Source organism: Abrus precatorius, unplaced genomic scaffold (genome assembly GCF_003935025.1).
Source record: "Abrus precatorius isolate BTA unplaced genomic scaffold, Abrus_2018 Scaffold7, whole genome shotgun sequence".
Taxonomy (NCBI): domain Eukaryota; kingdom Viridiplantae; phylum Streptophyta; class Magnoliopsida; order Fabales; family Fabaceae; genus Abrus; species Abrus precatorius.
In genome coordinates this window covers 25,992,733-26,017,327 of record NW_020874417.1, presented here as the reverse complement: position 1 = coordinate 26,017,327, position 24,595 = coordinate 25,992,733, and the positions used below count along the sequence as shown (strand labels likewise).

Genomic DNA, 24,595 nt, shown 5'->3' with positions numbered 1-24,595 from the left:
GCATTGGACATCAATCTTCATTTATTTTATCTCATTATTTTGTTGTAATAGTTACTATAGGTACTAAACTCTCTTTGGGATTATATATAATCTTCAATTCATATCTATTTTGATGATTTATATATAATTTTCATTTCTATAAATATTGGTGATTTCATTCTATTTTTAAGGCTTGATTATTTTTAATCAATAGTATATTGATTTAGGATCTATGAATTAGCTGGAAAACAATATTTAGTTTCGGATTAGGTGATCTCTTTGATACTTAATTTTAATGCTGAAAGATTCATTAAATAATTGAGGAATCGTTATTCAAGGAATACTCAAAGAAAAATATAGGTATGCATCTACTTCTATAGGAAATATTTCTTTATATTAAATAATTAGAATAAGGAAGAAAATGAATGATGAAATTTAATCCTAGTACAAACCTTGATATTTTTATATTGTAGTTAATTTTAACACTTGAATTTCTCAATCCCTTAAACATTTGTGCAAACATCAATATTTGTTGTTAAGAGTTTTAATTAGAATAATAGAACTTACAAATATATCTACCAATCTCTGTAAATACGATAACCTTTACTCTTTTACTAAAATGAAAACTTAGTACGCTTACCAAAATCTTAATAGCTATAGGAAAGAAAAAAGATGTCATAGAAGAAAATAAATCAATAGAAGAGGAAGAGACCTTACTAGTTAAAAATCTCAAAAGTCAATGATAACATTTAATTGCTTGAATGTGCATTGATTTATAATGAATAAAGGTAACATGTAAGTTATATCTTTTCTAAAATAATATTTTTAATTTTTACTAAAATTGTTATACCTGTTAAAATCACAAAAAGTTGTAAGATCAAATTTGAATTAATGAGTGATGATTTCTCTGCTTAACACATGTTAAAATTGAGTAAATTTGTCTACTTAACAAACTATAATATAATATATTATTATTTTTTCTCTTTCCTTAATTAGGGAAGTATATAAAACAAGTTAAGTCATGATTATTTTTATCTTTGTTAATTTAGCAATTTAAAAAATATATTAACTTTTATATTATAAACAATAATCTAACATTTAGAAAATGAATTGTTGAGTGAAGCTACTCCCTTTCACAATTCATATACATTTTAGGACTAAGCTCGATTGAGAATGATGTGTGAATTATACTCTCTTAGTGTAATTGTTTTACTTTTTACTCACATTTTTGTTAATTTTATTATAGATTTTTGATATCAAAGTTGTTACTTAACTTTTCCTTAAACTTATGCATAATAAAGATTCCTTAGCCTATAAAGTTCTTAAAACTAAGTATTTTTCTGATTCTTCTCTTCTTAATGCTCCAAAGGGTCACAATCCAAGCTATTCATGGTCTATCATCTTTGAAGCTAAGTAGGTCATTACCGAGAGTGGCTTCTAAAGAATTGGTAATGGCTGTAATATTGACATATGGGATGATTGTTGGCGCATGTCTCTTCCAAATGGTTTTCTCCACTCTCATCAAAAGTGGCAAGGCCAACTTTCTTTTGTCAAGGACCATATTAATTTGATACTATGAGTTGAGATAAGCATACCATCTTCCATGTTTTTTTAATTACTGAGATCGCGAAGATTTTTAAAATCCTTTTGAGACGAATGGATTTGTCTAACTCTTTTATTTTGTGTCTTACTAAGGATGAGTGTTATTCAGTGAGATCAAAATACCTTTTTATTATAAATAGACAACACTTCACTATTGGACTTTCAAACTTGCTAGTATTGTGTCTATTTCTTGGAAAAAATTAGGTCATCAATGTCATTCCCTGAACAAAGGATGTTGTGTGGCAGCTTATATCCAGGTATCTATTTCCTATGAAGCTGTCAGATTTATGTTTGCTGCCACCACCCTCTGTAGGCAATCCAAATGCTATTTTTGTATTTGTTAATGCCTGATATCAGTAGGATTGTAGCATTGGGCTGGGATTTGTCGTCACTAACGACCATTTTGTGTTCATCATAAGTGAAGAGACAATTTCACTTCCAAGAACCCCTTAAATGCGCATATACTGCAGAAGCATTATGCAAATAGTGTTTCCTTATCTTCTAATCAATAACGGAATAATACAGTCATTATTTTTACGGACTCTGGTATTCATTAATAAATAGAATTTAAATTTTAATTTGCAAACTTATTTAGCTGAAATTATCAAAGATTGCAAGAAGCATGGTTAGCATTTTCAAAACTTGTGTGTTTGCTTTAAGCATCATGCTTTTCTTCATGTTGCAAATCATAATGTTATATATGCTATCTCTTTAGGAGATCAAATTTGCAATGTGATTCCTCCTTGTTTAACTTCTTTCTTTGATTCTAATGTACTTATTCTAAACTATCAATTTCTTAATCATTGAACCATTTTCTAAATTTTCAAATCAAATAAACTTAATATAAACTTTTAAAATTTTCATGAATACTTACTCTATTATTTGTAACACTTTCTCTAGCAATTGTCATTGGTGTCTTATCTGTCATGTAATATAATATCATAAGAATTGTCATTTAAGTTTTAGCTTGCAAATTTTTAAGATAAGATGGTATATCTCTTTTTAAAAGAAAAAAAAAAGGCAATTTGTACAACTTGCTTAACCTATTTATGCACATTATTTTCAAAATTAGGAACGGAAAATAATTAAATTTTATCACATACATCAAGTAACACAAGGTCATAATACCAAAACTTGGTTTTTCATGCACTTGATAGGTAATACATTATATATGTAAATATAACATTCTTCTTTTGTCATAATCCAATCACAAAACTCTATTTGTTCACACATGTGAGATGTTCATATTGACAAGAACCACTTGAATGATTTGGTTGAATTAAAAAATTCATTCAATCATGTAAGTGAATTTCACAATTTCACTTGTTCATGATTCAATTATGACAATATGAAGTATAACAAATCAATATATATCATTCATTTAACTTCATCTAAAAGGTAGAGCACACTCAGCGTGTGAACAACAATTTAATGAGTTTAAATGCCCTTACCTACATGCACTAAACAAAACAATTTTTTCTTGCATGTGTAACTTGATTCAAAATAAAATAAAATGTAAAAGATCAATGAGTGGGTAAATTTCGTTATGAACAAATAATCCCAAATTATCATGAAAATTGTTTATGTATCTTTGAAGCTAAAAGAATAAATAGCAATCATCAATTTGCAAAAAGAAAGAGTACATTACACTCATTGAAACAAGTAAATACATAATACACTCAATTATAATACTGGTGGAGTCTAGTTACAATAGAAAAAAAAAGAAAGTAAAGTAGATCATGACTCATCCAAAAGGTGTTCCTCCGTATCTTTAGCATTCATAGGATCTTCCACTACTAAAAAAGCGCTATTTATAGACGGATATTACAAACGAATTTTTATCTGTCTATAATATAGACAGATTTACAGACAGATTTGTGTGTGTTTTTTTTTTTTTTTGAAAAATATGTCTGTAATATCCGTCTGTAATTTGCCTGCCATTTAGCGCAAAACTATATAGACAGGAATTACAGATGAATTTTTTCGTCTGTAATTTGAAAATTGAAGGAAAATTGGGAGCGGGTGTTACAGACGGATTTTTTTGTCTGTAAATATTACATTTTTTAAGCGACTTTTCATGTGATTATTTACAGACGAATTTTTCTGTCTGTAAATAGACTTGACGAATTTACAGATAGAAAAATCCGTCTATAAATGGACCTTTTAAACGCATCGTTTCATTAAACCATTTATAGACGAATTTTTTCGTCTGTAATGTCTGAAACTCATAAAACCGTACATCCCCCTTTCCCTTTCTCATTTTTCATAAATCTCTCTTTCTCTCTCGTCTCTCTCTCTAGGAGCTCAAGTTTTTTTATCTCTTTCTTTCTTGTCCAATTTATGTATGATTGCTTGCATCTAAGAGGTTATAATTCATTTGCAGAGTAGTTTTCATATCTGACACTAATGAGGAGAAAAATGAAGTAAAGCCCACCACTTCAAGGAAGAGAAAATCAAAGAAGACAGGGTTAGGGATTTCATCCTTTTCTTATTGTATATTCTATATTGATGTATTCATATTGCTGTAACCGTCTATAAATCTGTTTATAATGCTAAAATTCATCTATAATAATAATAAAAATCCGTCTGTAAATTCATCTATATTTGCAGATTTTCTAGTAGTGTTCATCAATGATCTATCCTTTTTAGTAAGAGGGGTTAGGGAGTGTCTCTAACCACATAACATTGCTAGGGGATATGGACTGATTTCCTAATTGTGGTCCTAAATCTAGGCCTATAAAGAATGCAAGGCGACAGTGTTTTTGAACACAGATTCCTTAGGCTTGAGGGTGTAGTTAGAAACGTAGTTTGAAGAGTCAAGTTCTACTATAAGGTTGTCTCTAGTAAATGACAAAAGATATGGTGATAATGATGAACAATAGAATGTGAAAAGTAACACTGTTTGAGACAAGGATAAAAGTGGTCTAAAATATACAAAATACTACTAAATCAATGAAAGTGCTCCTAAAAGGTGTGTGTATCATCCATTCTCCATGAGCTTTGTTAAACTCTGGTTCAATCCATAAAAAAGGTTACATAAGTACCATCCTTCAAGTTTATAACAACTTAAAAACAAATAACAAAGAAAATAAATGAGTGAGATATATATCAAAGAAAAATAAATTCAGAAAGAAAATAGAACAATGTATCACATACATATATCATATTAGAACAAATAATTTTTTTTTAAAAAGTAGTTAATGTGAATTGATCTTTACGATGCATAATCAATGCAAATGTCGATTCATAGTTTGATGAAAGTATGTTTTCATATTCATGGGGCTCTGAATTCAAAATAGTCCTATTTTTTGGAAAGTTGTTGAGAGTTTTACTAACAATTATTTTATATTTATATAGGTGGTAGACACGAACCTTTATTGAGTAATCTAGCTTCACCAACAAAATAAGTCTTAGGAGAAAATCATGATAAATGAAGCATCGCGTAGAGATTTTCAACCAAAGGTTTGGGCCTAGAAACACTCATAAGACTATAGATAAGTCACTTAACTCCATTTAATCCTTTAAACATCGAGATCCTTCATATCTTTCACCAATTGTTATGAATAACAAAGTGACTTCCTTAGAGAGTGGGGTTTTGCACACATTTACCTTCTGAATAGTTATGTTTACCTTGGTGTTTATATTCCATATCAACTATTCAAAAGCTATCATAAGAAATTGACAAGTACTTATACCAATGCTTCCTTGCATCCTTTGAGAGTTTTAAGCTTGCCAACTTTGTTTCTTTCCTTAAATTTTCAATATTATCCATTAAGAGTTATCGCTACTCATCTTTCACAAAATACAAGATTTTGCAAATGTTTACTTATTTACTTTAATCATTAGGTTCATTTATGAATTCACGGTTCAAGTTAAGACCGCAACCAAACTCAATATACTTACATGTCAATCCTCTTATTGTCTTATCACTCATTCACCATCTCAAAAAGGCTTAAAATTCACAAATGATACACACTTAGTATACATATGTTTATATGCATATTCTCAATCTTTGTGTTGTAAAAATTCATGCATCAAATCACAAATTTTTAAAGAATATCACATATTACAACAATAACCAATGCAACATATCCATTGTTTTTCATGTTTTTAACAAGAGCAAAGTAGTTTAATTCAAATGACTACTATATAAAGTAAATATGTAAGTTTATAAGATGATTACATATACTTAACAAATACACTAGACAACTCTTTACACTTAGCAAGTGCAAAAACAACTATATACAAATTCCTAAGTACACCAAACACAATATATTCATGAAGCATAGAAAGAAAACATTTAGTCACAAAGACAACTCTTGGTTTTCCAAAGTGTTCAATTAACAATTGTAGCCACAACTTCGATTTCATACACAAATAACGTTCATTCAAGTCTAAGTTCAAAATAGTTTATTAGTCATAAAACAATAGTCAAAATCATGATAAATTCACAAAAATGAGCAATTCAAAACTTATAAATCTCAAGTAGAAACTTTGAAAAAAAATCAATATATTTAAAAAAATCACATGTCTCTTAATACGTGTTCTCAAGACATTAAGGGATAATTTTCTTTAGCCTATTCCTTCTCATATTTTTTAGTTGAAATACCTCTTATACCTTACGTTTATGGGGCAAAGTTGACTTCTTTTGATATTTGATTGACATGCTTCAAATTTTTTTAAATTCCTAATTTAAAAATAAAAATAATGAATAAAGAATCAATTAATATAGCCAATATTTGCTAGTCAAAATTGTGAAAAATAATATTAAAATTGTGCAGAAAATTTTGCATATCAAGTTTGCATTTTAAATCCCAGTATGAGGTTTTATTTGCTCTTTATGTTCAAGGGCAACAACTCTTAACATGTCCAACCATAGATTATTGGAAAATTCTCCAAATACTAAAATAATTTATTTTTCCTCCTCTTTACTTTTTTTTTTTAGAAATTCTTCAACTTAAGAATTAGTGGTCATACTCGGCTTCATTGAAGTACCAATTAAAATAATTAATAAATTAAAATAAGTTTTTTTTTAAAAAAATAAATATTTAAAATTCTATAAATAAAATAATAGAAAATTACAAAATGACAAGTATTTAAATTTTTTACTTAAAAGAATAATACATAAAAGTAATTTGACTAACTTGAATTATAAACTTGAATGAATAAAGTTTTATTTAAAACAATTTAATTCCTTAAACATATGCTTGCAGTAACGTGCATATACTTACACACACAAAAGGAGTAAAAATGAGGATCTTATTCTTTCACTCAAAATTATGAATATTTACATATATTAGTTTTATGTAAAAAAATTATTTTCTTTATTAGAAATTACATAATTTTATCACATTCATCCAATTTTTTTTTCTCAAAATTTGTATTATTCTTAAATACTATGTTACAGTCATTTCTTATAACAAATTTGTTTTTAAGATTAGAATATATTTTACTCTTCTTTCTTTGTCACAATACTATAATATAAAATATGTATATCTTGTTATATTAAAAAAATTCTAACACAATATTATATATGTAAAGTACATAATTTTTTTAGTTTGTTGAAAGGTTGGTTGACAATGAATGATTGATTAAGTTTGTTAGAATGTAAAAGCTCTTAATTTGTAAAACTTCTAAAATGTATTTGAGACTGTTAAGATCTTTAAAAAGTTTATTAATTTCTTCTATCTTTAATCTCCTTTTGATTTCTTTAACTTTTATAACGATTATGAGTGTCCACACATAATAAAAAATACTCAATTTTTTTTTACATTAAAGTGAACTAGTTCTTCATTAAAAATACTAATTACTCTTTTTTTTTTTTTCAAGTGGTATGTATGAGAGGCTACATAGGATTGTGAAGGAGAAGGTTGGAAAAGTTAAAGAAAATTTAGAATGAGAGTCACGGAATAATAATTTTTCACTCACATTACTAAGATGTTAAGATAGAGTCCAAACTCTATCTTACAAGTACAAACTCTTTATTATGACATCATCAACTCCACTGCTATTATCCCTATTGTCATACCAAAAATAATTATCATAGCCAATTGTAACAATTCATGTATTATTTTTTGTCAAAACAATATAGTCATCCTACTATTTGACGAGATAAAAAATAGAATGAATTAATATGTAATAATGTGATTATTAATAAAGATAATTTTTAAAAATATAATTTATAACAATAATAATATTAAAGAAAAGCGAAGAAGAAAGATAATATGTAAATGAAATATTTTAAAAACATTGAGGATTAAAATAAAAGAAATATATGTACCAATATAAAACATAACATATGAAGTTGTTTTTATCACATAATTAATTATATATAGTACTTAATGTTATATTTTAATATTTTGTTACTATTTTTAAATGTAGATAGTGTTAGAGACTAAATTGATGAACAAAAAATAATCTTAAAGACTATAAAGATATTTAAAATTTTTTAAAATTAAAATACTTAACCATAGCAATATCAAAGACTAATTAAAAGATTTGCTTTATAACAATTATATTTTTTACACTTTAATATATTTTATTTGATTTATTAATCCGTGTTCTAATGAACATATTAAAAAATATTAACTAATACTTAAAATATACTTAAAAATATGTATTCATTATTTTTATAATTTTAAGATGATAAATTTTCATTTTTAATAAATAATTTTATATTTTTAACTTATTAACAAGTATCATTGTATTTTTAATTATTTTAAAAATATTAAACAATTAATAATTATAATTTTATTTTCAATATTTAATATATATTGAGTAAAAAAAAAATGAGATAATTAATAGAAAGATAAATGATATAATAAAAAATTAAGTAATAAATTTTTATGAAGTTTGAAATACTAAAATTTTTCTAATGTGTAAAATCTTAAACATAAAAGAAAAATACATTACATACATTTAAAAAGTCATATATAATAATAATTTTATAACTAAACATAATATTTATTATATTTTCATATTATCATACACTTTTTAATACAAAAATATTATTATATTTATATTGAACAAGTCGTATACTCGAACCTTCACTCTTTATCTTTATCTTAAGTATAAATAAATATATGTATTTTGAAAGTGCTTTTTAATTCTACATAGTTTTTTCTTTCTTGGCCTTGAAATGTGACACTATTCCTTTCTCTAAAAATTTACGTACATGTATAAATTATGATTTTTAATTAATTAAAATCGAACCTTCCAGTCTTTTAATTTCTATTGGTTTGACAATGAAAAATAAAATAAAAAACAGTAAATCAGTAATAAATTCAAAATATTTGTTACCAAAAGCACAAATCAAATCATTTGATTGAATAAAAGATTTCTAAAAAATGGCGTGCCAATGCTAAATTTCTAGTTTGGTCAAAATTAAACGTGAAGCTGGGGAAATATATAAGAGCGACTGGGAGAGAGAAGCAGCCGTTGAAAAGACGGTAAAGGTTGGAGCAGTGGGATCATTTCGTTACATTGCACATTACTCCTCTCCCTGTCATTGTCCCAGTCCCTGCAATCTAGGGTTCTTCGAATATACTGTTTCCCCGTTTTAGCCTCCGCATTTTCTTTGTTTGATTTCTCCGTCACTCGTCCTCCACTTCGATCTATCCAATTGAGGTATGTGCCGTGTTGCAATCCTCTTCTTTTTATTCTTTACTTCCTATTCTATTTGAACCTGCTGTTCAATTTATCGCTGATTTGAAAATTAACGCGTAGGTGATTTCGACGATTTAGGGCTTTAATTCGAGATCTTCATTGTGCCTCGCGTCGATAAAATCCATCATGACAATCGCCGATTCAGTTTTTCCGGGAGACAATGGGGCGAGTTGCGTACCACTTCCACCGGAGGAAGAAAATCGGATCGTATCCGAGTTGATCAAGGAATCGGAGCTTAATTTGAAAGAAGGCAACTTATACTACGTTATTTCTAATAGGTCTTAATCGTATCTCTATTATTTTCTTTTTATTTTATCGAATCTATGCAGTAGTATGTTGTGCGTGATGGTTTTGGATATAATTATCGTGTGAAAAATTATATTGATTGGCATGTGCCCCTTGGTCTTGGGGACTTTTTATACAGTCTATTAATTTGGTTCTCTATCACGGAGTGAATGGATCATGTTGTGCCGAGATATACATATGCATTTAAATATTTTATCACTTGTGCTGTTTGTGTTTGCTTCGATATATCTTTTCTTTTCCTTTACCTCTACCCTAAAAACACCTGGGATAGCTTTTTCAAAATCTTATTAGGGAATTGGTATGGGGTCGGTAAGGGTAATGTTACTACTATACCTGAGGTGAGTTATCAAATATCTGTTGATTGTAGGTTTTATGATAAATGTTTGAAATTGATTAAATACGATCAACAAACAATAAATACTTGACAACACTCACATTGGGTACCAGCTTTTTTTCTTTTTTCTTTTTAAATAAAAAATGGACGGGTACTGGAGTAATCATCATCTTGTTATTATTGTTGATTTTAATCGGATCCTTCTCAGAATGCTGAATATCTTGCTATAATAGAATGTCAAGTCATGTGGCGGCCTAGCTGCGACAGAAGTGTCATTGCAATACCATCTTGTGTAGCAGAGATAGCGGCCTGAATTGGTGGCACAAATTGTGGCTACATTGGCTAACAAATTTTGTTCCCTTTTTGTTTTGGATAGCCCGCAGATTTTTAAAGTGGTATTTGACATTTCATATATTTTCCCCCCATCAAAATGTAACTTGATTCAAACCCTTAATGCTTCAAAGAATGATGCACTGGGTTCCATCTCTGTTCCTTTGCACCACAAATTTGTGGCAGGTGATGCATTTTCTTGCACCCCTTGATTCCAACATATTTTCTGGCAGGTCTTTGTTTTTCTTCCTGATTATGTTCATAGTTCATACTTGCAGGCCTGCTCCTTATTATTGCTGCAACTTCTTCAATGATTCCATCTTCTATTCTCTCCTGTTTTTGGTTAATTATTAATTCCAGCCCCTCTTTAGTGCAGCCATGGCATCATCTCTGTTACAACCAGCCCAACACCACTTCACTACCTCAACCCCATATTGTTGTTATTAACTGTTAATTATGCCTTGGTTTGATGCCAATTGCATGCCTAGACAATGACTTTTGATTATTATTGACGATATATTATATATTTAATTTTTGGTATTTTTTCTTGAAATTTAAGCATTTATAATTATGTGTGTAGTATAAATTACATATTTCTTTTTTCCATATTCTTCGTTATAGTGACATCTATGGGATTGACAACTTTGATTCTTCATAAATCCCACAATGATTTTGCACATATGTAACTTGTGTACCAATTAGTCTATAAAGGTACATCTATGCATTTTTGTATTGTATTCTGATTCTGTGAAGAATGTCAACAACCAACTTCAACTGTGGTTATATGGCATCATTTGAATGTGATTTTTGAAGATTTCAAAAAAAAAATAAAAATGCTTACAACATAAACAGTTTATTTTATTCCGTGCTTAGTTTAGCTAATTTTGGAGAAATAATTGCTTGCTTTTGTTGTTTTTTTAACCAGAGCTTTTGAAAATGAGCAACTACTTTTCCGAAAAAACAATCTCAACCAAACATGCACTTTCTGCTATTCTCATAAGTTAGAATAAAAACAATGAAAAAAAGCTTTATTATTAAAGTGCTTTGGTCAAATGCTTATCAAAACACACCCACCCTATATTGTAATACTTTCCATACGCGCCCATTTTTAATCAAGTATTTTTTCCCACCCATGCAGGTGGTTTTCAAGGTGGCTGTGTTATGTTGGGCCTTGTGCTGGTATGCTTTCAACTGATAATCAATCTTATGATGGTCAGCATGCCCACACGGTTCACACAAAGATTGCAGATAGACCTGGGCCAATTGATAATTCTGATATTATTTCAAATGGAAATGATTGTGATAGAAATAATTTAGATATTCGTCGAATGTTGGAAGAGGGTACAGACTATGTTTTAGTTCATGAAAAAGTGTGGGAAAAACTGTTGGAATGGTAAGTTATTATTATAAATATGTATTTTTCTTTTTGATCTAGAGAAGAATAATGATCTAGTGATTTGTATGTTAACAACTTAAAAGAAAAGCCAGATAAGCATATATTATTTTGATTCTAGAGTCTTTGTAGAAAGATGTGTAAAACCATCTTTTTTTAATACATTTGATTAAGTATGCAAAGTGATATTTTGTATACACATATTTAGTATCACAAATTAAGTTTTATGAAGCAATTTAATAATAGGTTAGATGAACTGGTTTGGAATATAATGAAAGAAGAGCCCAAAACATGTCTTCTAGGTCTCATAGGCAATATGTTCTTATTTTGTTTCAACTTAAGTCTGGAAAAAGCTTCATGTTGCGGGGAAGCTGTTCTTGAACCTTATACATGGCTAGGTTTAATAATGAAATAGTTAACCAATGTGTGGATTATGGGAATGTCTTGGATTTGGGCATGGAAAAGTGCATTACATTATTTCAATTGGTCGGAAGATGTTTCAAAATGCTCAATTTGTGTAGTGTGTAAACAGAATTCTGTCTCACTTTTCTAGGTACAAAGGTGGACCAGCACTACCCAGGAAGTTAATTTCTCAGGGTGTTGTTGGACACAAGCAATACAGTGTTGAAGTTTACTTACTTAGTCTAAAGGTGACTGATGCGAGAGATAACAGTCAGTCAATTGTGAAATTAAGCAAAAAGGTACTGATTAATTTTGTTTTAGACTCTTCTGTTCTATTCAGCTTTGCAGTTATGTCAATGCGAGCAAAGGATACTGTTTTATATATTTGTATTCATGGTTGAGGAATGAGGAATGCCCATACAAATTTTAAAATTGGAAATGCATACCATACGATTAAATGATAATCTGTACATGTGTATACTGGCATCTTGACACTATGTTTCTATTCTGAATTAGCTCTAGAGAGTGTTTGGAAGAGTTTATAGAAATAACTTATAACTTTTATTTGTTTTTCTAACTTATTTCAATGAGCTTCTTGATATAACTTATCAAAATAAGCTATTTTCAATTTATTCCAATAAGATGATCAATTTTATGCTATAAGCTTGCATGTGATAAAAGCTTATTGAATAAGCGTAATATTAAGCTGGTTATCTAAATGCACCCTAGATTTGGTTGTAACATGATATGGTTTGATGATTGAATGTGAATGAACCACCATTCTAACTCTTGTTTTTCTAATGCTTTAATATATTTCAGGCTACCATAGGTGAACTTTATGAACTGGTGTGCAAAATTAAAGGAGTAGAACAAAACAAGGTGCTGTTCTTCTTCTTCATATTATTATTATTATTTATTTTTATTTTCATTTTTTTCATTTTTTTACAAATCTTACACTTCTGTCTGTCCTTTTTCTTTTTGTTGGTTGAAAATTATATTAGGCCCGTATTTGGGATTACTTCAATTTGAGAAAACATTCATTGCTGACAGTCTCAGACCAGACATTAGAGGATGCAAACATGATGTTGGACCAAGATGTGAGTAACCTTGAGTTGTATAGATTAGATCTTTTTAAGTATAATTGATTTCAAGCTGGAAATAGAACTACAAAGCTTTAGTAAGAGCTTTTGCCTACAAAGTGGATATTATAAAGTGCTGTAAGTATGGTTGTCCGTTAGAGGCATTAGAGGGAAGCTTATGTTGTCTAATGTATGGTAACATGGATGTCTTTAAGTAGAAACATAAACTCAATATTCTTGTGTCATTCTTTTAAATTCATGTTTAGGTACCTAGATATCCTAACATTTTGCTTGGTAGTTGTTATTGGTTCTTTTATAGAAGCTTGATGATCCTAGTGAGATAAGGCTTGGTTGTTGTATTGTTGTTGTTATAGGAGCTTGATGATCCTAATTCATCTCTTTCTTACAGATTCTTCTAGAAGTATCACTTGGTAGAGATCGCTCTTCTCCTTCTGGCATGGATTCCATGGGAAATGAATTAGCTTTGGTACCAATAGAACCTCCAAGGTCATTTATGTCAATTGCAGGGGGACCTACCATGTCAAATGGTCACTCAACTGGGTCTAGTCTTAATTCGTATCAGGGAAGTTCCCTAAATTCATCATTGACCAATATGGAAGGTAAATGTGATGTCAATAAAGGTGAAAGGGGTGGTTTGGCAGGACTGCAGAACTTGGGGAATACCTGCTTCATGAATAGTGCTATTCAATGTTTAGTCCACACACCACCTCTTGTTGAATATTTCTTACAAGATTACAGTGACGAGATCAACATGGACAATCCTTTAGGAATGCATGTATGTGACCGTTTCTATTGGCTTACACACACACATATATATTCCTGTGTTCTACAGTTTATAAAAGATTGTTTACCATGATGACTTTACTTTGAGGGTAGTTTAAATTAATTTTGAAGTTGTAAGATGTGTCTGATATGCAGGGTGAGTTAGCACTTGCATTTGGTGACTTGTTGAGGAAACTGTGGTCCTCAGGGCGAACTGCAATTGCACCTCGTTCATTCAAGAGCAAGTTGGCTCGATTTGCTCCACAATTCAGTGGTTACAATCAGCATGATTCTCAGGTTAGTTTCTCCAAATAGTGCTGTTATTATTTAAGAACTTTGTCTCCTTGTGTGACATTCATTGTAATATGTAATGCATTCTATTCACTATTCATTGTTTCTTACTTATGTGACACCATCATTGATTGCTTATTTCAACCTCCAATTGATAGTTTAGAGTAACTCTGTTTTTATATATATATATTTATTTATTTTAATTGTTGTTATTATTTTTTTCTTATGTAATTTACCTTTACTTTTGCTTAACTTGCATTTGTAGATATAAGAGTCCTACCCTTGAGATCCTAGTTTGTGCTATATTAAAGTTGAACTTGCGAAAAATTTGTCAATTGTTTGAATTTCTTACTGTGACAGCTGTGGTTATTTTAAAATTGACATACTAAATGTTAGTTAGAAGTCATTGAGATTCTGCCTTGTATGATTTTTGTGTGTTCTTCGAGTAACGGATTACTTTCTTTAGGAATTGCTTGCCTTTTTATTGGATGGACTGCATGAAGATTTGAATCGTGTGAAACAAAAGCCTTACATTGAAATGAAGGACTCTGATGGTAGGCCAGATGAGGAAGTTGCATCTGAGTGTTGGAAAAATCATATGGCTCGGAATGATTCATTGATTGTTGATGTATGCCAAGTGAGTATATGTCCATGTCATTTTATAGTCTCTTATTGCATGGATTATAATTGATCTGCCTTTGATAAGTTAAGTAGCTAAATGATTAAATTTCTGCCTTGTTATCTCTATGCTCCCCTCCCCCTTTCTAGCGTAAAAAATGGGAAAAGAGAAGAGAAGAAAAAGCAAAACCTGTAGTTATGAACTACTATATTTATATTTGTTTCACTCCTTGATCAATTTCGTGTGTTTCTATGCTTTCATTGAGCTTTTCCCTGTCTCAAAAAGTCTGATCTGATTCCCCATTCTTGATCTTGGTTTTCTATAAAACTTGACAAAATAGTTTCAACTGTCAAGTACATGCTGGTTATCTTTACTAAGTGTGACATTTTCTTCTTTTTTTTTTATGATAAAATGCTCAGGGTCAATACAAGTCAACATTGGTTTGTCCAGTATGTGGCAAAATCTCAATCACTTTTGATCCATTCATGTACTTATCATTACCACTGCCTTCCACTGTAACTCGAACAATGACAGTAACTGTCTTCAATTGTGATGGGAGTGCTCTTCCCATGCCATACACTGCGACAGTTCTGAAGCATGGTTGCTGTAGGGATCTTTGCCAAGCATTAGGCATGGCATGCTGCTTGAAGAGTGATGAAATGCTTTTGCTTGCAGAGGTAAGAGCTTTGCATAAAAGTTAGATTCACTAATGACTTTCCTACTTGGGTTTGGTTTCAGTGGTTGATGTTTTTTGTACATGCCTGTCTCAGGTTTATGAGCATAAGATTTATCGATATCTAGAGAATCCATTGGAATCATTAAATTCAATAAAGGATGATGAACATATTGTGGCCTATCGACTCAAAAGTGGAGGCAGGAAAACAAAACTAGAAATAATGCATCGATTGCTGGATAAGTAAGTTTACCTTTTTTTGGTGTATGCTGTAGCCTGTATGTTATACTCTTTACAGTGGAAGGGCACAAAGCTCTTATGAGTAATGGTTACCTATGTATGATAGTTTCCATAATCTAAAATGACATTACAGTGGCCTTTGTTTTGTCCTTAAAACTTTAGGGAAATGTGTTCTTAAGGTTCCCTTTTAACTGAAAGTATTCCTGTTGGTTAGTTAAATTCTGTTAACTTGAAAAATTTTCAGTTAAATGAATTTTCCCTAGTTTTTCTGTGTTAATAATCACAATTTTCATCTGCCTGTTAATCTCTTCCAGAGTACAATGGGAATGAATCATCCTGAGATTGTTAATGTTGAACTGTCTTTATGGCATCATTAACTCTGCTATTCAATCATTTTCTTATTATTGTGATTATAAACCAAACAGTAGAACATAGTTTTCCTATAATTTTTCTGCTGCTTTGGTTATTTTCTCTATTGTTGGGCACTTCAGAGACTACTGAATCTTGCAAGTGCCATTCAAGTTAGTACCTGCTACTCAGGGAAATCTGGATAGTATACATAACCATTTGCTTATGTGGCATTAGCATAGGGAAATCTGCCATAGCATGATTCCACAGCCGATTATAATAGAGATTTCACCATATTGTTCCTGGTGCACTGACTTAGAACATGATAATGCTTCAATTTCTTTATGACTGGTAGATTTGATTTTACAATTACCTTGATGTTCACTGGACAGTATGAAGGGTGGAGACAGGAAGCTCTTTGGAACCCCCTTGGTTACTTATTTGGTAGAAGATCCTCAATATGGAGCTAACATTGAGGCATCTGTACAGAAAATGTTGGGGCCTTTAAGAAATGCATATTCTTCTAGTTCAACTAAATCTCATGATGGGAAGGAAAATGGTTTCATCTCATCTGTAAATGATGAGCAATCAGACAACACCAGTACTCAAAGTGAATCAAGAAGTCTGATGATTGGCAGCAAAGAACAAGAGGGAACATCTTGTGGGGAGTCATCTTTCCAACTTGTTCTAATGAATGAAAATTCGAGCTGTGAGCCCATTGAGAAGGCTTCTTTTATAAAACCCAGCCCCCTTATAAGAGTCTTTCTTGATTGGACTGACAAAGAACATGAATTATATGATGCTAGCTATCTTAGGGATCTCCCAGAAGTTCACAAGACTGGGTTCACTGTTAAAAAGACTCGGCAAGAAGCTATTTCTTTATTTTCTTGCTTGGAGGCATTCTTGACTGAAGAACCTCTAGGACCTGACGACATGTGGTAAGACTGCTTCCATGTTTTAGAATGGACTTCATACTAGACTACTATGAGCTGTGCTTTGGGAGATATTACTGATTTTTTTTTTTTAATAAATTGACTAGGTACTGCCCTAGATGCAAGGAACACAGACAAGCTACCAAGAAGCTAGACTTGTGGAAATTGCCAGAGATTCTTGTTTTTCACTTAAAACGATTCTCATACAGCAGATACCTGAAAAACAAACTGGACACTTTTGTGAATTTTCCCATTCACAATCTTGATTTGTCCAAGTATGTGAAAAGCAAGGATGGACAGTCCTATGTGTATGACCTCTATGCAATCAGCAATCATTATGGTGGTCTAGGTGGTGGGCATTACACTGCATATTGTAAGGTAAGTTGATAACTTGTACAATGATATTTAGTTCTTCATGCTACCGGCTGTGATGCTAAGTCTAGATCCTGTAATTTTGTGAGTTCTTTCTGCTGTTTGAGATGTTTCTGTTTTAAACTATTTTCATTTGTTCTGCCAATTTTGCACAGTTGATCGATGACAATAAGTGGTGCCATTTCGATGACAGTCATGTTACTCCTGCTACTGAAGGTGAAATTAAATCTTCAGCTGCATATGTGCTATTTTATCAGAGAGTTAGAAGTGAAGGCCAGGTGGAAGGAGAGTCATCTCAGGTTAATCCAGGTTTTTAGAGATCATGATGAGGTTCTTATTGACCATGATGAGCTGTTTTGATGTTCGATGCCTGGATTATATGCTTAGCACGATGCAGAGCTTATGTCTTGGATAGTTCCTTTACTTCGCAGTTCAAAACTGCAAGGTAATATAAAAGAAAATGTTACGTATCCTAGCAGCAATTAAGCAAAAATGTCTTATGTGAGGCTCTGGTAAACATTACATGTTCAGTGGGAGTATCAGTTACTAATCACTACATGAATGATATCATTTTTTGAAAGAGAAATTTTGGCAGCCTATGAACTTAGATATTTCTGGTACTTCGTTTCATCGGTGGTTAAAACAGATCATCATGAAATCGTCGTCATTGCTAGTAGGGCGGCGCTTCTGTTTGTGAAAGAATTCATGCCCTCCTTCCATTATTATATTGTTAGGATGCTTGGATTACATAGAATTTGCGGGAGAGGGGATGAACAACAGCTGATTATATTTATTTATTTTTTAAATAATGGGTTACCCCCTTGCTCTTGTAATGTCTTTCTACTAAATCTCAGGTGCATTACCGACCATGTTTATGACTTGGCCGCACGGATCTTTTTGAGTATTTTTTAGATTTTTATCTGGTATAGGTCAAATTGAGTCAACGCCGCATTTTATTTTGATCCAGAACAGTGTCTTCAGTCCAATTGTTTTCTGTTTCTAGTTAGATTTCGGGTCTGCAAACTATTGAGTTCTATCCCTATTGTCAATTGACCACGACCGGTCGACATTTTCTGTTTGGTTCTTATTGTTCTTTTCTGCTGCTGGTTTCGTCAAGCTTTGGCAAGGTTTGCTTGATCAGCTAAAATTTATCCCATTTCTGTAGGCAACAAGTGACTGGTTTCCCACTCAAAAACCAATTATATTACTTCTTAATGAAAAATGTTTTAATAAAAATAATCTATGGTTAAAATTAGTTTTGACACAATTATTTTCAATGACTCAATTGATTTTACCTACCTATAGAACTATTTCTTTAAAGTCAACTGAAAGGTTTTTCACAATATTTATGTTGCTTCTTCATCTTCTTGCTGTCAGTCTAGTGGCCTTTTGAGGTTGGCTCCGTCCTCCTTATCAGTACGGTTAGTTTGAGAGAAGTGAATGACGGAGATAGCATTACTTATAGAGATATACAGTATATTATTACTGTTACTCCTTTTACTCACGTTCCAAACTAAATAGGTGCCCTCCCTTTGGTGTGTGCTGATTGTCCTTATATATATATATATTCCTTCTATTGATACTTGTAAAGATATAACAGTATATTATTACTGTTATTTTTCTTTCACTCCCATTCCAAAACAAACAGGTCCCTCCCTTTCCTCCACTTTAACAAACTACATGGGGCATTCTCCTTCCTTCTCTACTCCCATCCCTTTCATTAAATCTTTTCCTTCTCTTCCTCCTTTGAATCAATGATAGAGTAAGCTCAAATGTTTTTGAAGTGAAAAGAAATGCTCTGTTGACCATATTTATTTAACTTAATAGTTTAAATAATTTAATAACTGTTAAATGATCATTCTGAAACGTGTTTGTTTGTCATTTTTGAAATTAATATCCCTAAGGATCGTGTATGTGATAGTTAGGGTATTATGATTTATGAACAAACTTTGCGGGGTGGTTGCGTATGAGAATTGAATACCACAAAGATAGGGAATGATGATTTATGAATGCTACGCTCACGTTATTATGAAAGAATATCACAAGAATACCAATCAAATTGTTTCTATTCCCTGTAATACATAAATTGGCCCGGGGAGGGGAGCAAGGCTCCTGAAATGAAGTCCACGACAACCACCTTTCCTTCCTAGACTGGTTAGCGACATCACACCGTAAAGACAATGTATACCCCCTGCAAAATTAATGGAAACAGAGTAAAAGGTAACGAGAAAGTGTTAGCTTTCTTTTATCTTGCCAACTAGCAAGTGGCCAGCCAACAAAAAAGTGCCTGATGCTGTCTGTTTCCCAACGAATACTTCCTTTATACGTGTCATTTTTAAAAAAAAAATAATGGTGGAAACAATAATATAGTGAAAACTATGCTGCAAATTACTTAAGATCATCATTGCTAACCAAATCAAATCTTGATATACTATTTATGGAAAAAAAAATTTAATTTTAATGCAATCTACTATCATAACCTAGTGCAAGATACGTACAAAAACTATATTTAGATATACTATTTGTTAATGAGTAAATAAACATTTCTACGATAAAAAAATATTACATAAGTGTCAATATTGTACAATTTCATAAATTTTTACATAACTTCATTTTATTTTTTAAAGTTTGTGCCATGGTTGTTAACGATTTTCACATATAGAAATTTTTAAATATTTTCTTTGCAATTGGCAAGCCTTGTAAGAGAAGTGTTACTGTTGGACGAACCGAGTTGGCCAATCACATGGCGATGAAGTGGTCGTTCCTGGCTTGCATCCAAAAGTTACTACTCTTACGGCAAATTTCAAAATTTGAATGAAGACAATGGTGACGTTTGATGTGCGCTTTGTGACGACGGCGATAATAATTCCAATAGTAAAGGACAAGCAAAGTGAAAAATAAACAAATGTTAATAACAACGTAGCTTCTGATGTGGGTTTTATTTACCTTTACTCCGTTCTTGTTATGCCTTTACTTTTCTCTCCGTTGCCATGACATGGTGTTTTCTTTGGATTTTGCACCAAAATATCGTCAAAACTTCAAAATCATCAGCTCCATCGCCAACGGCAGCAGAAAGGATAAAGAAGGCCCAAGTAAACGGTATCTCTCCTGAGTCAAGCGAAACAAAACATCAACGTAATTAGTCACAAACGGTTAAATTTTAGATATTACTTTTTTCATCAAAGAAAAACATGTTTTTGCTCATTAAAAAGTCCTTAAAGGTAGCCCCAAAAAAGAGGAAGAAGAAACGACACAAACTTTGGGACTTTCTAAAGAATCAATCTGAACGCAGTTATATATTAATCGAGATTAAAAATAAACAGAATTATATTATATAGGAAAAGCCTATAAAATAGATAACACAGTCATATTCAGGGTTAAAAAAGACGTGAAATATAGATCCATTATTCTGTGATGCATCATTTGAGAGGATTCATTATCGAAGGTGACAATCTCAGTCCACAGCTGTAAGGTCAGATACACCACATCATGGACATACCTAAATCCAAAGTTATATTACAGACCCGCAACTCAAGTGTCGTGAAGCGAACTTTAATAATAATAACATAATTTACGAGCCTCCTTTCAATTAGCAATAAATATTCTTAGACCTTACTTATTTTAAAATTACATTCATCTCTTTTGTATGTCGTCTCTTCTTTTATTGTTTTAAAATATATTATGGGTATAATACGTACATAAAAGTAAAGAAAATACATTTTATATCAGAAAATATTGATGTGTAAAAATAATACACAAAATAAGAGATGCAGACATAATTTTCAAAGTGTAATTATTAATTATCCCAAACTGTAATTGTAATTGTAATACTACTAATAATAAGTAGCAGTAGCGGCATAGTGTATACTAACCAACGAGGAAGCGGAGGAAATGGACAAATAGCCGGTGGAAGATGCAGGAGGTTGCGGCGGCGTGCCAGCGTTGTTGGTATTGTTGTTAACGGCGTCATTTGAGGGAGGAGAAGAAGCTGAAGACAGAGAGAAACCAAGGGGATAAGCAGGGCTACAATCTGGCTTAAAGAGCCCGTAGTTGCGTTCGGAAGTTGGGCCTGGTTTCATGTTCTCGTTAAACAGAGCAAACACGTAAATGTTCAAATCGGAGTTGGGCCTCAACGGTGTCCCTTTTCTGTTGCTCATAGCCATCTTTATCAAATTCCCATTGTACTTCTTCGCATTCTCCAGGTTGGCACCGGCTTCGTCCATGTCCCCCTTAGAAGGCCAACCGGTTTCTGAGATGTGAACCGGTAACTTCCCGTAGCCCAATGAAGCGAGTGCTGAGTAAACTGCATCGATCTGAGCGAAGAGCATGTTATCGTAGTGGAGATTGGTGGAAGGATCCACCATTCCCTGGTTTGGTTGGAAGAGCACGTAGTCCAACGGAACCTGCTTCGGATTCGCCTTGTAGGCGAAGTAAGGGTAAGCGTTGATTAGAAAAGGAGATCCGGTTTTGGCTTGGAAGCTCAGGATGGGAGCCAGGCACGGAGCTAGGTCCGGACGGAACGCTCCTGCCGAAGGAGGATAGGAGGTTTGGAGAACGGCCAAGGAGTGAGTGGTTGTGACGGTTACTTCTTTGTCGAGGGCGAGATTGACGAGCGCGGTGTGGACGCTCTGCATGGCTGGGAGGAGATTCGATGTGAGGGTTGTGTCGTTGAAGGTGAGAACCTCGTTCCCTACGAAGATTGAGGTGATTTTGGTGGCTGGGAGGTAGGGTTGGAGGTTCGATTTTATCCATGCTTCGGCCTTGTTTGGATCTTTCATTCTTGATAGGTACTCGTTCCCTAGCCCTACCATTACTTCCACTCCTGTGTTCCCAAACGCTTTCAGCACTCGCGGATCTGCGTCGTACAGCTTCACTTTCGTTGCTCCGATCGACTTCACCAACGTCACTGCTTCGTCTGGTGTTGGAAGATTGTTCGCTATTTGACCGTAGTTTATCCCAATCGACTCTACGCTGGTTGCAAGGCCTGCATCACAACATTGCCAGTTAATTCCGATTCAGATTCACAACGACAATGGTTGACAATTGGCTTTACTTACCGGTAATAAGAAATAAAATGAAGCAACAAGAACAGCGCCGCATTGTAGAATGATCCATAGATCTTCCTTAAATTACTTAAATTAGGAATGGGAAGACAGCGAGTGAATGTGTAGAGTGTGGAGTGTGTAATATTGAATCAGTGGGGAACTATCCACACACAAACACAATCGATTATGAGACAGAGGTAAATAAACAAATAAATAAATAGATAAAAGAAAGATTCCCTATAAAGGATTGGGAAACCAGACACGCGGAAAGATAGCCGCAACAAATTCCATTTTTCGAATGAGATGCTTCGTCACCGAATACTAACTAGGAAGCCTCCTCCTACTGCTCTCTCAGATTTAAGAATTATATTGTGTTTTATGAGACAAGTAAAAAAATTAAGTGTATAAACTGCTTATCTTATTTTATTTAAAACGAATGTGATCATTTATAGTCTTAATAACGATTTAATAATCATCTTCTTGTTATTTTTTAATAAAGAGAGGGATAAAAAGTATGATGAGTGTAGAGGGGAGCCAAGTAATCCTTCCTCGACCACTTAAGATAAACATTTTCGAGACCCAACCATTGGGAGACCGACGTCTTTCATTTTGGATTGCATACCTTTACATCTACGAAACTTGATCAACACTCTTCGTTTTACTATTAAAAAACCAAAAAGCCTACGCTGTTTGTCTGTTATTGCGCAAAGAAATCAACGAATCAAATAAATTTTTAAAAAAATATAAAAGTAATAAAATAATTAGTGTATAATAAAAAAAAGTAAAGAGAGAACAAACCTCATAAAGGAAACGGGAAATATCATATTTATTATTATTGATTTGTTAAGATGGTTCTTCATTTTTCCATTATTACTGTACTCATATAATTGTATGGGAAAAATAAAAAATTTCTTTGTATGAACAAAATGTTGATATATATTTCAGCTATTTTATTTGAAAAATCTGAAGTAAAAGTTTAATATTTTTGCTCGTAAAATAATGGCTTTTGTATAGTTTAAGTGTACATTGAATTAAGTTCTTATAAAAAAATGATGAGAAAAGAAAACATTAATTTTTAGCCAAAATGAGTAAAATATGATAAAAGAAAATATGAAGTTTTAGTTGAAATAAAGAGATGTTTTTTTATTAATTTTCATTAAAAGAAAAAGTGAGAGTTATGATCATGAAAACATGATTTTTAGCAAAAATGTGACATTTTGACAAATTTTTGACAAGTTTATGAATGATTTGTAAATAAAATTATTAAGGTACAGGAATATTAAAAGTTAGTAAAAAAAAAGAAGATATTTTAATATGCTTTTTGAAAATATTGTCTTCATTTATTTTAGGTAAGATTAATCGAAGTTTGTCTCATCAAAATTAGAAAAGTAAAAAATCACAAATACAAAAGTTTTAAGAGAAAATTGAAGATTTAATTCAAAGATTTGAAATATCAAAACTAGTTATTAGCAGTTGAAAATCAAAGCACGTGATAAAAATTATAAGTGATATGAAAAATGTGTTTTAAAAAGTTATATTAAATAACTGCGTGTTTAAATAATTAATTTAAATAATGTCTATAAATAGTTTTTCATTTAACTAGTTAGGAGACAACTTTTATAAAAAAACACTTGCCTTCATTAAACTCTGTGAAGTGTCAAAGTTCTATTAATTAGATCTAATTATTAAAAAATTAACAGTTAAATATTAATTATCTCTAAAAGTTATCCACTTAAGTGTTTGCAATTTAATTTTAATTATTTACTTTAACATTTTATTTTTTTTCTTTTATTATTTTGTTAGTTTTTTTCTTCTACCTTTTGTGTTTTTATTTGGCTTTTTACATGACGTTAAATATTAAAAATACATTATAAAAGAATTGGTAAAAAAAATTAAAAGTCAATCTCAAATTTGTCAAGTTACTAAAATTCAAAATAATCAATAATGATGAAGTCTGGCCAGGCTTCAGAAATCGACAGGACCAAAGTCACTTCTATTATCTGTCGAGGTTTTCGTCCGTAGAAACTTTCTTATCCCATATAGTTGAAATCGGACAGTGATGTTCATCCTTCCAAGTTGTAGTTTTTGTAATATAACATTAAAAATATAGGTGATATGAATTTTAGGGCAATCTACGATAACTGCGCTTGGTCCGTTTCTCCTAAAGTATACCGTTTTTTGTTTTTTGTAAACCTTTATTTA

The 24,595-nt window shown here is 31.6% G+C and overlaps 2 protein-coding genes across 10 annotated transcripts; one reads left to right on the top strand and one right to left on the bottom strand.

Annotated features, from left to right (window-relative positions):
- The first annotated feature begins 8,930 nt into the window (after window positions 1-8,930).
- Window positions 8,931-18,575, top strand: LOC113873741 (ubiquitin carboxyl-terminal hydrolase 10-like). 7 transcript variants are annotated; one of them, XM_027512030.1, is made up of 14 exons: window positions 8,931-9,207; window positions 9,307-9,524; window positions 11,355-11,609; window positions 12,163-12,310; window positions 12,831-12,890; window positions 13,013-13,108; window positions 13,500-13,886; window positions 14,030-14,170; window positions 14,631-14,801; window positions 15,203-15,460; window positions 15,554-15,699; window positions 16,437-16,982; window positions 17,084-17,354; window positions 17,504-18,575. In XM_027512030.1, exons 2-14 carry the CDS (start codon window positions 9,373-9,375, stop codon window positions 17,663-17,665), a joined length of 2,793 nt encoding a protein of 930 aa, XP_027367831.1. In that variant the 5' UTR covers window positions 8,931-9,207; window positions 9,307-9,372; the 3' UTR covers window positions 17,666-18,575. The 7 variants fall into 7 exon arrangements, with proteins under 7 accessions (XP_027367831.1, XP_027367837.1, XP_027367836.1 ...); XM_027512029.1 differs by having other exon boundaries at window positions 8,987-9,207; window positions 9,325-9,524; window positions 17,504-18,410; XM_027512036.1 differs by lacking the exon at window positions 11,355-11,609 and having other exon boundaries at window positions 8,939-9,207; window positions 17,504-18,381.
- LOC113873744 (glucan endo-1,3-beta-glucosidase 11) lies at window positions 18,231-23,034 on the bottom strand. 3 transcript variants are annotated; one of them, XR_003505958.1, is made up of 4 exons: window positions 22,406-23,034; window positions 21,221-22,332; window positions 20,295-20,456; window positions 18,231-19,539 (listed from the first exon to the last, which is right to left on the bottom strand). XR_003505958.1 is itself a non-coding variant. In XM_027512039.1 (3 exons), the coding sequence occupies exons 1-3, from the start codon at window positions 22,461-22,463 to the stop codon at window positions 20,379-20,381; spliced, it is 1,248 nt and encodes a 415-aa protein (XP_027367840.1). In that variant the 5' UTR covers window positions 22,464-22,581; the 3' UTR covers window positions 18,231-20,378. The 3 variants fall into 3 exon arrangements, 1 of the variants encoding a protein (XP_027367840.1); XR_003505959.1 differs by having other exon boundaries at window positions 19,408-19,539; window positions 20,295-20,453; window positions 22,406-22,528; XM_027512039.1 differs by having other exon boundaries at window positions 18,231-20,456; window positions 22,406-22,581.
- Between the last annotated feature and the right edge of the window lie 1,561 nt (window positions 23,035-24,595).